Genomic DNA, 13,386 nt, shown 5'->3' on the forward strand with positions numbered 1-13,386 from the left:
AGATCCTGCAGTATTCCCGTCGCTGTGGGATCAGCAAGACGTTGAAGCAACACGCAAAACAAATACAGTAGTGTATAGCAATGACTAATATAAAATGAAGAAAAGCATATAATGTGTTTTTTAGTTGTTTATTCTTATTCGCAGAATTTGTATACTACAGTTTCAGTTATTGAATATAAATCATTTCTTGTAGTATCCGTAAGGATTGCTTGGATTCAGAATGTAGCGAATGTTGTAAAGTATGGTATCTACGTTGCTCAGGGCGGGGTATCTTAGACTGTTGATCTGATTTTGAGCCTCCTGCACGGTCTTCATCAACAAGTAGTTAGATTTGTACAAGTCACATTCTTGTATGCTTCCATCTAGAAATAAGATAGAACTCAGATTAGCATTTTTCTTCTAGGGTTCTAGAAACCATTTAATTCTTCTGGGGAATCTTTGCTGTTATCCATTCACTCCAAGAAATTGTGGAAGTAAACAAACACATTACGTATCCTTTCGTGCTAATGTACTCGATTGGTAGTTCTTCAAGCGAACAAACCTGTTGTATATACAGTCAGGTTTCTCCTATTTAACAGGTGCTTGTGAAACATTGTACGGAAGTTACAGGTAGCATATTTTTTTTCTGTACAAAATTATATTTACGGTTCAATGAGAGGAAATACACCTCTATAGGGGACGCATTTAATCAATATTAATAACTTCTCTCCTAGCCAATAGATTTTTATGAAACGTTATACAAAATTTACACATAGCTTACGTGTATATTTTATATCTACAATGATTACGTTTCCATAAGATGTGTCCTTTTATAGTGATGCATTTAGACAAAATAAATTCTCTCCTATTCAATATACTCTAATGAAACTTTATACAAGAATTACAGGTGGCATGTACAGTAGATGAGACACAAAAATGTGCTATCTATAACTGCTGCACAGTTTTTTTTTATAAAAATTTGTTATATAGGAGAAAAGTTATTAATGCCATCTAAATTCACCCTTATAGGCCTACTTCCTTTTACACAAACGTGATCAGAGTTTCTACAAAAAAACATGTGCTATGTATAACCCCTATACATAGTTTCATAAAAAGAAATCCGTTAGAATTGATAGAAGTTATTAATTTAGTCTGAAACCACACCCTATGAAGAGATAATTTCTCTTACATAAACGTAATAAGAGTTTGTACAGAAAAATATGTGCTACCTATAAGGTCTGTATAAAGTTTCATAACAATCCGTTAGAATGCAGAGAAGTTAGTCTATATATTTTGTCCAGCTTGCTCACTGTCTACTGTCGTTAAATAACCAAGTTTAAAAATATTATTATAATCTTACTCGTATTGGCTGCACTGATCACTTCAAGCTTTAAAATATAGTACATTTATATATATGCATTAACTACTCAATGGAAACTCACCTAAGACTAAAGTAAGTTTCGTAGATTTGTTTTCAAACAAGAAATAAATAAAGTTTAAAGATGACAAAGAAATATGTTGCATTTCCGGGGAAAAAAAAAAACATCTAAGTCTACCGTTCAAATATTTCTGTGAATGAAAGAAAACTAACAAGAAAATTGGTAACAAAAAAAAACACTAATTTTCTAAATTATCGTGTAAACCATCATTTTAAATTAATGCACTTTCAATTTTTTGTGGAAAGTTTTTTATTTCCTGTAAAATTTTTATTTTTGGTCTTGACCGGTTTTTGTACAGTCATCTTCAATTATTCTGGCAGTCTACGATATGTTTTCATTGCTAATTTCTTCGAAGGTAGATAACCGATTATCTTTAAATAAGAATCCGTCTACTATTAAATCATGTTCAATGGGAAACAGGTTTCAAAGTCTTTCATTGCAATTCCGAGTTTTCCTTCAGTTTTGTCACCAGTCAAGGAACTCTTCTGAGGTGGGATTAAACCTGTGTGGCTTCAGCAGTTCTTAATTTTCGACGACGTCACTTCATTTGATGAACGCTGTATCATGAATAGTACATTCTTGAGCGACAAATTAATTGGTACATGATCATTAATGCACTGGGTGATATGTTTGACCTTATGGTGGTGGTAATGTGCTTTAGAACATTTTATAATTCCGGCATCTAGTTCAGGGGTTGAAGCAGTCCTGTTGAGTTAGACGGTAGGAATTCAGTTGTCACATTATTGACTGACTCTGGTTTGTGACACGAAATTTAAAAAGTCACTTGTTTGATAATAATGTCAATCTAATCTAAAGTCACAGATAGCTTTTTGTTCTAAAAACGGGCGACGCAATGTTAACATGATTAGGAACCATTGGTGTGCTTACCTTCCTGTTTCTTCTGTACGTCCTGTAAGGCATTCTGAAGGTCCTCGAAGAGGGAGGTCAAATTATTCGCTCCCTCGACCACTTTGTCGACGAGAGAGAGGCCCTCGGTTGTATTAGCAAGTATTGCGTCCAAATCGGGTAAAGCAGGAGCCTCTGCGATATAAAACTTTATTAGGATTTGAGTCACATTCTTCCGCACGCAAAACCGCTGTGCTTAAGCGGAGAGCTTGCGTTTTGCTAATCACATGACTACAGAATCGTGCTGCTTCTGACAGCTTAACGACAGTTACCTGTTAAGAATCTCAACACGAATGTGAAGGAACACATTTCATAGTGATGATGGTAGTGATGATAACGATGGTAATAATAATTTTTATTATTATTTATTATTATTATTATTATTATTATTATTATTATTATTATTATTTATTTCTGTTTGGTGGTAAGTTGAGTCGAGTCTGCGACATTTGAGACAGTGTGTCATTCCCGACAGTGCTAATATTCTCCTCGACAACTTGATCAACAAGTACATCATTTGCGACAGACCATGGCTAACGAGAAAGACAGACTTCGTCACGAATCGGAGTCACATGATTGTTATGGTCTAATCATGACCATCTTGACAATCGCCTAATATAAATACATCTTCGAAGTTCTAAAAAAAAAAAAAAAAAAAACCAAAGGAATCGCTATATTAAACTCATGTTAAACATGCATTTTTATTGTTCAACTAGCCGTACCCGTGCGCTCCTCTGCACCCGTTAGGAATAAATATAATTACATAATTAAAATAGGACATTTGATCCAAGGAACATTCGTGTTTGATAGAAGGATAAATCGTTTTTTATGTTACTTAATTTAAATTGTATTAAAAAAATTAAAATGCGATCAGTTTGATCCAGAGACCACTCATTTGGTCATAAAAATTACTTTAGGAAATACAGGAAACGAAAGCCTATCAAGTTTTCTGTGCATAAGAAGCTATTTTAATCTTACCTGTCCTCGATTCACTCAGAAGTTACTGTAATAACATTATAGCATTATGCCCATCTAGAGAAACTACTCTTTCCAATGGTGAATTAATAATTAATTATACAAATCGGTTAATTTAGCTTCCGATATTACTTCATACAAATACAGAAACATTCTCTGTAGGCTACCGTATGTTTCATAGCTTTTGATTGTTGTTGTCCAAGGCCCCTTATAGACGAAGTCATTTGTTTCTTATTTCATTATACCGCCTGAGATGGCGATGTTATTGTAATTTTGAAACTAATTTATCTCATTAAATATCAGTCCTATCAAAATTTTGCATGGAATAACACTTATCGGAAATTATTTTTAAATAAACATTTGTTATGTAATATTTTTCACGAAAATAAATAATAAGGGAGATATTTAGATTTATTTAATTCAAGCCCCCTTATAACCCCCCTTTTAAATAAAATATGTTGAATGCCATATAGCCTAAATTCTAAGTTACAACGAACTTAATTTATATTCCAGTTTTCATATAAATCGGTTCAGCCATTATGGCGTGAAAAGGTAACAAACATCCAGACAGACAGACAGACAGACATACAAACAAAAATTTCAAAAAAGCGATTTTCGGTTTCAGGGCGGTTAATTATATATGTTAGGACCAATTATTTTTGGAAAATCGAAAATTACCAGAAAAATTTCAGCTACAGATTTATTATTAGTATTGCATCATTGGCGTTCTTGCAGCGTGAAGACGTTGAAAGGGGCTGGTTATATGTCATGGAAGATTCACCTAGCAACCAGAAAGTAAGAGAATTCAACGACTACTTTTTGAATCAGTGCCTTGAAAATGACAAAATACCCATCAGTATGTTTATACCCATAGAATGTACCAATTCAGCTATTCGGTTTGTTCATTTATTGGTATTGTCAACATCTGCTAACCTCAATGCGATATTGATTACATGAAATAGTGTGAAGTATCATGTAAACAAGGAACTAAAATGTAAATATAAATATGTCTGTTGTAAAAGATAAGTGGACGAATATAGCAGCAGGGACGATTTATAGACACTTGTTTATTATAGAGTTAAGAAAGAGAATTTCAAACTTAGGAAGTAAAGAAGTTTGAATGTTTAAAATAAATGCGATAGGGTGGAAACTTACACTAAAACCAGAAGTAAGTGTAAGTTAAACCAACATAAATTGAATAGTCATATGATAAAAAATTTGTTATTAAATTGTATATATTTAATGTGTATAATCACTATTTATGCATGTATCACTTTCGATTATCAAGTTTATGTACTTTTGAACTATTAATAAATAATACTAATACTCATCAGTATGTGGAACTGTTACAAAAGAGAACACAGAACCAACAATGCAGTGGAAGGATTTGATCGCAGACCTTTCAAGAAGACCACGTCCCAACTTGTTCGTTTTCATTAATAATCTGAAAAAAAAAATCGAATACAACAATTTCTTATGTGACAGACATGTCCTTTATATCCAAGAGAAGAATATAAAAACGAGATATACGGTATTAAAATTTACGAAGTTTTATGTACGGCTTTTAAAAAATATGATTCAGACAGACAATATAGCGAAGGCTTACTGAAAACATTTGCACATCTGCACAAACTGGGACTATGAAAACATTATTTTCAGTTTCATTTTACTTATTTATGTAGCTTTGTAAACCGTCTACCTCGCCTACTTCAAGGAGGGTAGCTAGTCCCAAGCCCAGAAAAAGTGTGAGGGAAAAGTTGCGAGTTCTTAAGAATCTTCTACTGTCGCAAATGACGCGGATAAAAAATGTTTTATTGAAAAAACCACCTGCAGTTACACGAGACTGTCGGAAATGTCACGCGTAATGACCATTGACAGAGATGAGAGATGACACTGTCGCAAATGACGCTCTCCGGTTGAGTCCGGTCTGCTCTTGCTATATAACTTTTAATTTGTACTTTTCGACACCGTACTGGTAGGAAAGTGAAGATATTTATTTATTTATTTATTTATTTATTTATTTATTTATTTATTTATTTATTTATTTATTTATTTATCTATTTATTTATCTATTTATTTATCTATTTATTTATCTATTTATTTATTTATTTAACTAGCTAGCTAGTGAGTACAAATTAAATTTATAAAACAAAAATGTTTCTAGCCACTACCGTACGGTGTGGTCTTAGCCAATAATATAACATGAAATTTACAAGGACAGTTTACTAAATACAGTAAGTAACTTAATTGAAACCAATAAATAACACACTAGAGCAGAAAAAGAAGAAAGAGAAAAATACACATTTAATATAAATTGGCAATCAGACAGAAACCACAGATATTCAATAAAAACATGAATATAGTCGACAGAAATAAAAGGTAAAGCAAGATATTGTTCATATTATATATCATGAATAATTTTATAAATTTCTTTTTTAAAAGCTTCAATTTTAAAATATTTCAAATTTGGACAGATTAACGAAGTAGGGAATAAAGACGTCACGTATTTTTAATATAGTCACCATTGAAACAATAAGTTCCTTGTACAACGACAGCGATTATTTTTCTTCACGGTAAATCGAGAATTGATCGTCCTTAATATATGATTTGTCTGTTATTACACTTTTTGAGGCAGACACTAATAAGCGACTCTGAAAGTTCAACTAAAGGAAGTATAATTATTATGCTAACCATATTGCCAGTAAATTGAATTGAATTCATTTATAAAGCCCTATTCTGTGCGTAGGTTTCATGGGAACTTTGAGTAACAGACACGAGTTGCTACGGAAATATAATACAAAATATATTTATTACTAAAATTCAGTTTATAATGCTTCGTTATAGGCATTGAACGTAAATTTGTTACGGAAATATAAGGCGAAAGAAGATATTCATCCGTAAATTCCGGTTCGAATGGATATATCAGTATAAAATACTTTATAATTATATGAATTGTATAATATAAGCTCTTACGAAAATATCGTAGGTATGTGCTTGTTTCTAAGCATAATGATAATAATAATCATAATCATAATAACAATAATAATAATAATAATCATCATCATCATCATCACCACCACCACCACCATCTTGATATATTATAGAAACCTAGTCCTAATAGAGCTAACTGTTAATGTCTACAAAAGTTTTCTTGCCGTCGCTTCACGGATTGTCCCAGTGTTCTCTCTTTTGGTTGTAAACAAGATTGTCCTAGAGGTACTTGCTCTGAATATTCAGTAAACTTATTGAAACGAACTATTTTTATACTTATATACCTGTATCCTAGTATTAGCTTTTGTGTACATAGGTAAACATATAATACTGTGTACGAAATAAAATTACGTTCGATGAAAACAGAAATTATGAATGTTGGAAATAGCTGACTGTACTCACCATCGTCAGCACGAGTGTAGCTCTGAAGCTGAAACAAAGATAAATAATTAGTTGGTGTAACACAGAAGTCTCGAGACATTGTGCAATTACGAGATCAAGTGACATTTTTCCGTAAATTTCAGTAATATGTAATCCTCATTCATTCAATTTTATGAAGACGAAAGAAATGATGAGCATTTAAACATAAATTTTAGGCCTATTACAGTACAAATTGGTGATGGACTGTTAAAAAGTATACGACAGACTTGTTAAAACGCAGATTGGAGTATTCAGCACAATTAAGTCCAAAGCTAGTGATTATTATTATTGTTATTATTATTATTATTATTATTGTTATTATTATTATTTGTCTATTTATTTATTCTGGCGGAATTAAGACCAATTAACCTTGTCTTCCACACTACCAGAAATACAAATACTGGTAAAAACACAAGGAAAGAACTACAAATAAGTTAACAATATTGATCTACATTAATAATGGCAGATATTATGGAGCGCAGGGAAATAATGTTTTTGCCGAAATAATAGTACCGCTTTGCTTCTAGGAATTGTTTCTTGAATTAGTGATACATTATTCTAAAAACCAAAGTAATTATTGATTTTAAAGTGCAGTCGTTCTGCTCTTGTAACTATAATGAAATGACGGAGAAAAGAATGAAAGAGCAATATATGTATTACAGGCCATTCGCTATCTCAAGAAGCTAACTTGCGCGTGAGGGGAAGAAGAAAGCGGATTGGGAAGCTTCACTCCCTCGCTACGAATCCAGTTGCAGATAGCTAGCAAACTAATCCCCACCATAAGATTCTTATAGTCCGGGCGTCCATTTCATACCTAGACGGTGTCAAAGAGGGCGCTTTCTTTTTAAGAAATAAGATAAGAGTTTCTTTATTCATTAGCCCTTCCCAGATGCCGCTCCAGTCACATGATTCGTTAGGAATCGTAATTGACGTTCTAATATCAACTCAACGTGGAGTAAAAAACAATGTTGTATCACGAGTTGATTTATGGCGATAAAATAGGTTAGAAATTTTAATTTTTTTTTAATTTTAATAATTAAAAGTAATCTTGTAGCTTAAAATGTATTCACTGTGAAAAGTGGTGGTAGAAATCAGTATATTCATGTTGGTAACCAGGAATTACCTTTGAAACGCAAATGTGACAACATTCCTTGACATTACAAATATTGATGCGTGCGAAAAATATATAGCCAACACAAATACTTCAGCATGGGTATTAATTTGACTCTCGGACTAAACTACAAGCTAAGGTGCATGCGTGCATTTGGTTTCACAAGGTAACGGATGGCCTGTAGAAATGTAGAGCATTCATTTTGTTCTGAGCGAACATATTGACCAAGTATGCAAGACTGAGAAAATGAACAAGAAACACTAATGAAGTGGTTTTTTGCGATAGTGGTAAAGTAATTTTGAACTATGCGATTTCTCTGTTCTGAATCCAGTTCCTAGTTTATATAATTTTATTTTAGCTGGCCGCAAATAAAGCTTCAAACAAACTGAAATATATGATGCTACAGAAGTAGTTGCTCTTAAAATTCTTGTTGAAGTATATTAGTATAAACAAGATCTTGGACATAAATGATAACATGATTGGTATGGAATTGGGAAGCGAAAGAAGGAATAACTATAATGTAATTTTTAATAAGTCAGTACAGATAAGGTTTTAAACATAAATTATAAAAATTTCAGAAACACAGCTTACCTGAAATACGAGAGCCGCCAGCAACGTGATTACCACTGTTTTCCTCAACATTGTATCTGTAAAAAGAGTAAGATACAGTGAAATACCGCTAATTCGGAATGCATAATAATTCGGGCAAGTCTTTTTTTAGACTGCCTCCGTGATCTGTTGGTCAGCATGCTGGCTTCCAGATAAGGAGGTCCCGGGTTCGATTCCCGTGCTCGGCGCTCGGTGAATTTTTCTTGAAGAATAATTCCCTGGGTGTCTAGAGTCTGGAAATTTGTGTGAACGTGAGTGTGCCGGGTTAATATTAATTAACCAATCATCACAAATATAAAAAAATACATCAGGACTGGTCTGGACAGTAACCTGAACACACGTTTCAATGTCACATTGTTGACAAATAACTCCATCTATTAGCACTACCATAAAGCATCTAATAGATGCTATAGAGTTACCAACAACGAGAAAAAAAATCAGTCTTTTCTTACATAAGAAATAACCACTGCTCTCGGGTTTTTTATTTATTGATTTATTAGTTGTTTATATATATGTTTGTTTGTTTATTTGTTTGTTTGTACCAAACACTTTTGTTTTCCCAAAACGGTGATGTTTTTATTTCTACTATCTAAAATATGTTTGTAACCCTTCAAAATTTGAGGTTTTTTTTTTTATACATTGGGGAATTTAATTGAAGTGAATTTTATTATGGCAGGCAGACTAACTATCTCATGCCTCCATGTTATATTGCTACCTATGCACTTTATTAGAACCAGGTACCCAGCTTCCAAGCCGTTAGACCTGTGAACTTGCAGTATATTTATTTTCCCCTATTATCATATTATAGGATTATAAACGAAATTAGCAATTTCTTTGTGATAGTAAAAGAGTAAAGAGTGGGGGAAGGGAAGTGGTCCATGGCCCATCTTGCTTATCTGTGTGAACTGTCTGAACCCTGACGCACCCTACGACTTTTGAATTACCTTATATATTAACGTGACAATACAATGCCATTCATTAGTGATATTGTTTTCAAGTAATTGCTATGTTTATCGGAAGTAATGGTTTATATATTTTATTGTGTAACATTTATATTAATATTCTCATGTGACAGTTATTAACTATTAACATAGTCTATTGGTAATGTTATTACAGTCGATTTCTGAAACACTATACCTCGCAATTATATAGTCAGTAGTCTAAGAGAAATATGTTTTAGTAAACAAAATTTATATTTAATTACTGAGCAAAACGTATGAGAAAGCATAATTAAGTTATTTTCTAGATCGTGGTGCGTTCAGACAAAGATCCCTTGATCGATACCCGGCCACATATTAATTTTTTCCTTGAAATTATTCAAGTTTGTATCATAGGGAGCTTTACCTGAAAGCTAAATTTCCATAATAGAAACGCGGACAAGTTATTATTAGATTAAAACGTTTTCCTTGAGAACATAATATAATTCGCCATACCAAGTATCAGTATAATTTACAGAGTCTATATTGTTGTAAATATGATTGTTTACATCTTCTAGTATATTTTTCCAATGGATAAGTATATTTTGTCTGGCTGTGTTGGTACTACTCGTGTTTTAATTATATACTGCAGAAGATATTCAACAGTCTGTTCTCCCATGGCCTGCAAGAAGACCGAACATGAACGAAATTGAAAATCTGTGATCTATACGAAGAGGAAATTGAACAAAAAGGCTTACAACAAAATATGGACTCATTTAAGCACTGTCTGATATCTGGCTAAATGATGCTGATATTCAAAGAAAGTGTCAAAGTTTGGTTTTCAGCATCCCTGACAAAATCAACGTGTTAATAAAGAATAAGGAAATGTTCAGAAATATTAGTAACCTCCAGATCAATTTTATGTTCATTATTTTTGTGCAAAATACATTTTTGTTACTTATTTGTGCCGATAAATACAGCTTTGTTGCCCATATAATTAATTACGTCTAATAAATTGTGCACGTCTGCATATACGTTACTATAGGTACGTTAACAGGAAACCATAATTTCAAAATCACACAGAGTTTGTGTGCACTCGATGTGGATTTCTGGCGTCTTGTTAGCCCACTCGAGTTATGTGGACATAAAGGGAAAAATTGAGACTATGTCGGGTGAAGTTCCTGGGTAGCTCAGTTGATAGAGAGTTGATGAGTCCTTTAAGAGCCATTTGTAAGTTTTAAGTATTATTATATTACATTCCATTTGTTGTATTCTTCTTTAAGTTTTCCCTCTTAACTACGTATGTGTACTAATTGAGTTACTTGTGTTAGCTATATTCCAATCCCTAGATCTGTATTTTACTTTTTTCCTAGTATGGTATTACAGTACTTTCATTTTGAATAGTGTGAATTATTTTTTAATATGTTAATATTTTATTCTATTCACTTTCTGTTAAATGCCACTGCTTGTGGTGTTTGTGACCTGTGTAGTATATGAGAAGACCTTATGGCCTTGTCTAATCCAATATATATAAGTAAATAAGTAAGTAATATTAAAATAAAGAAGATAACATCAATTCTGATGTATAATGTCGTTTACAAGCGCATTTTAAGAGTCTAAAATGAAAGAAGGTTGTGCATGAAAGTAAAAGCTACTTACTTGACTGCCGGGTTTCAAGCTATGTGTGATCTTAGATGTCTAGCTGAACTGTGGTGACAAGCAGCACCTATAGGCATATATAATATATCCTTAAGTTGAAAAAAATTCTGGTAATACCCTCGTAAACACGATACCTGTGTGCTTGAGTGAGCTATGTCAACTTTTGTAGCAATAATTAGATAGGCAATGTTTAAAATAACAATATTCAAGGTTTCTTTGATAACTCTATGTGCTTATTGTAGAAACTATATAATGTCCTATTTCTATTGTAATAGTATAATTTAGTGCATTAGCACTAGATGTAGATCAAAAGCGATAATCAAATTTTACGTACAGTATATGAAATTTTTATAAAATCGGTGAATACTACATAAAAGAAACGAATAAACCATTTAAATGGCAAATTTTCTACATTGTATATAGTGCTGCTAATTAAATATCGGCTATTTCAAGTAGCATATGGGGAACTAATTGCCTGCGATCTTTATTACAAGTATGAAATTCGTCCTCTTATTTAGTGTACACACAGATGTCTTTTTAATGTAATGCATTTTACTTTATACACAAGGGCGTAGCATCCATTAATGTGGTGCATGCATTGCTTCTTCTTTTATTTTTGAAGTTCAATTTTTTTTCAATTGTATACGAATAAACTAGCTATTCAATTTCTTCTTGGATTGTTTTAATGTAATCATGTCGCACTTACTCTGTTTTATATATTAGTCAACTCTACTGGATGAAAATGAAAGTAGAAACTTCAGTTTAGACTGTAGGAACTTTGAGTTTGCGACAAAATGTTACACTGCGGACTGGGCATCAAGCATTTCTTTTTCTGTTTCTATAAAATTCCAATCCGGCGTTTGCAACGTTTTCCCGCTCAGTTATTCAAATTTAAATCTGGATGAATTGTGATGAAGTGAAACGTTAACTTCTGAATGCCTGCTTGTCGCTATGAGTTGCTGGGAAAACGAAAGAAGGAAGAGACACATAGTACAACTGAACTATACCTTCAGGAGTTCCTCAAGGGTCGGTTCTTGCATATATATGTACACGAAGAAGTGACTTCTTGGTGGACGACTGTATAATATATAGACAAATTAGTGATCAAACCGATATCACCGCGTTGCAAAACGATCTTGACGTTATTGAAACCTGGACGACAAAAAATAAAATGAAAATCTGTGTGAGTAAAAGTATGTCAATATGCTTCTGTAGAACGCATTACACCGGTGCCATAAGTGAACACTTGTAAATATCTAGGCATATATTTAACTAACAAACTGGGTTGGGAGGAACAAGTCACTAATATTACACGGAAAGCCTGGAAAGCACTACATTTCTAATTCGTAATTTATTAGAATCACTTTCAATAAATTCTACGTGCATATGTGACCATATCACCGCGCGAATTGAATTCTTAAATGTTTTATGTCATAAATAATTTTCAAGTTGGTTAACCTGTATTTATGTTTACTGGCTTGTACTCATGAGAAATCGCCATTGGTCAATTATACACAAATAACATCAGAATGCCTAATATCAACTTTCGTATCGTTATAGATATGCATACGCATGGCTATTTCCGTTCTCGGTTTATTGTGAATCAAATATCTTCACATTCACGTCCTCCGCTTTCCGTTTTCGTTCTGGTTCTTGTTCCCGGTTTATTTTGGATCAGTCTTTATTCTCAATGATTTCCGAGAAACAGCTATTTGAAAATAACAGATTATTTGCATATCAACTTCAGTGGTTTTTCCTTTCATGTTCATCTGTGCTATGACTTCTTACTGATTCATCAGTTTTATTGTAATGGAAAAACAGTAGTTTGTTAAACTCGGCTTGTGTAGGTCTATAGATTGATTGAATTATAATGCGTCATCAAAAAATTATTCATTTGTCTAGCATTCCATGGGAGGGGGATGCACCAAAGGGATTTCCCTTTGCAGACCACAAATCACACGTACGGGCATGATGTCATTATCTTGTGACGCACATGCAAATTATGACAACCTGTCCACTTAGAGTGATAGAATACAGACCAATTATTGCGCAAATTGTAAACAGTTACCGGTAAATGCCTAATACATTAGAATCGGGGAACAAAGTAATATATTTGAAACAATATTATTAGAGTGGTAAAACTTTCCTCAAGAAGAGATCGATAGTTTAATAATGTCCATATCTGATAGACCCTAGCAATGGCAGGGCATCGTACATCTTATTAACCCTTTACTTTTTTGTAGTCTGTTTATGTTCCTTGTAGAAATTATGAAGTGAACTGTAAATTTTCTTTTTAATATTGCCTTTAAAATTATTAAACCTGAAATTCACTTCCTTTATTAATAGCTTCAATTACTTTAGTCCACCAGACAAGATTTTA

At 32.8% G+C, this 13,386-nt stretch overlaps 1 protein-coding gene across 2 annotated transcripts; it reads right to left on the minus strand.

The window, feature by feature from the left end:
• Positions 1-112: 112 nt before the first annotated feature.
• Positions 113-11,080, minus strand: LOC138714989 (uncharacterized). Of its 2 annotated transcripts, XM_069847340.1 has the most exons (5): positions 11,007-11,080; positions 8,413-8,468; positions 6,693-6,720; positions 2,307-2,459; positions 113-362 (listed from the first exon to the last, which is right to left on the minus strand). In XM_069847340.1, exons 2-5 carry the CDS (start codon positions 8,461-8,463, stop codon positions 181-183), a joined length of 414 nt encoding a protein of 137 aa, XP_069703441.1. In that variant the 5' UTR covers positions 8,464-8,468; positions 11,007-11,080; the 3' UTR covers positions 113-180. The 2 variants fall into 2 exon arrangements, 1 of the variants encoding a protein (XP_069703441.1); XR_011336143.1 differs by lacking the exons at positions 6,693-6,720; positions 8,413-8,468; positions 11,007-11,080 and adding an exon at positions 4,699-4,718.
• Positions 11,081-13,386: the final 2,306 nt, after the last annotated feature.

Source organism: Periplaneta americana, chromosome 15 (genome assembly GCF_040183065.1).
Source record: "Periplaneta americana isolate PAMFEO1 chromosome 15, P.americana_PAMFEO1_priV1, whole genome shotgun sequence".
In the NCBI taxonomy this organism is placed as follows: domain Eukaryota; kingdom Metazoa; phylum Arthropoda; class Insecta; order Blattodea; family Blattidae; genus Periplaneta; species Periplaneta americana.

Coding starts and splice junctions, on each gene's coding strand:
- LOC138714989 (XM_069847340.1), bottom strand. CDS start 8,463: ATGTTGAGGAAAACAGTGGTAATCACGTTGCTGGCGGCTCTCGTATTT. Junction 2,460..6,692: donor CTACACTCGTGCTGACGATG/GTGAGTACAGTC, acceptor TTTATATCGCAG/AGGCTCCTGCTTTACCCGAT. Junction 363..2,306: donor CGTACAGAAGAAACAGGAAG/GTAAGCACACCA, acceptor TCTTATTTCTAG/ATGGAAGCATACAAGAATGT.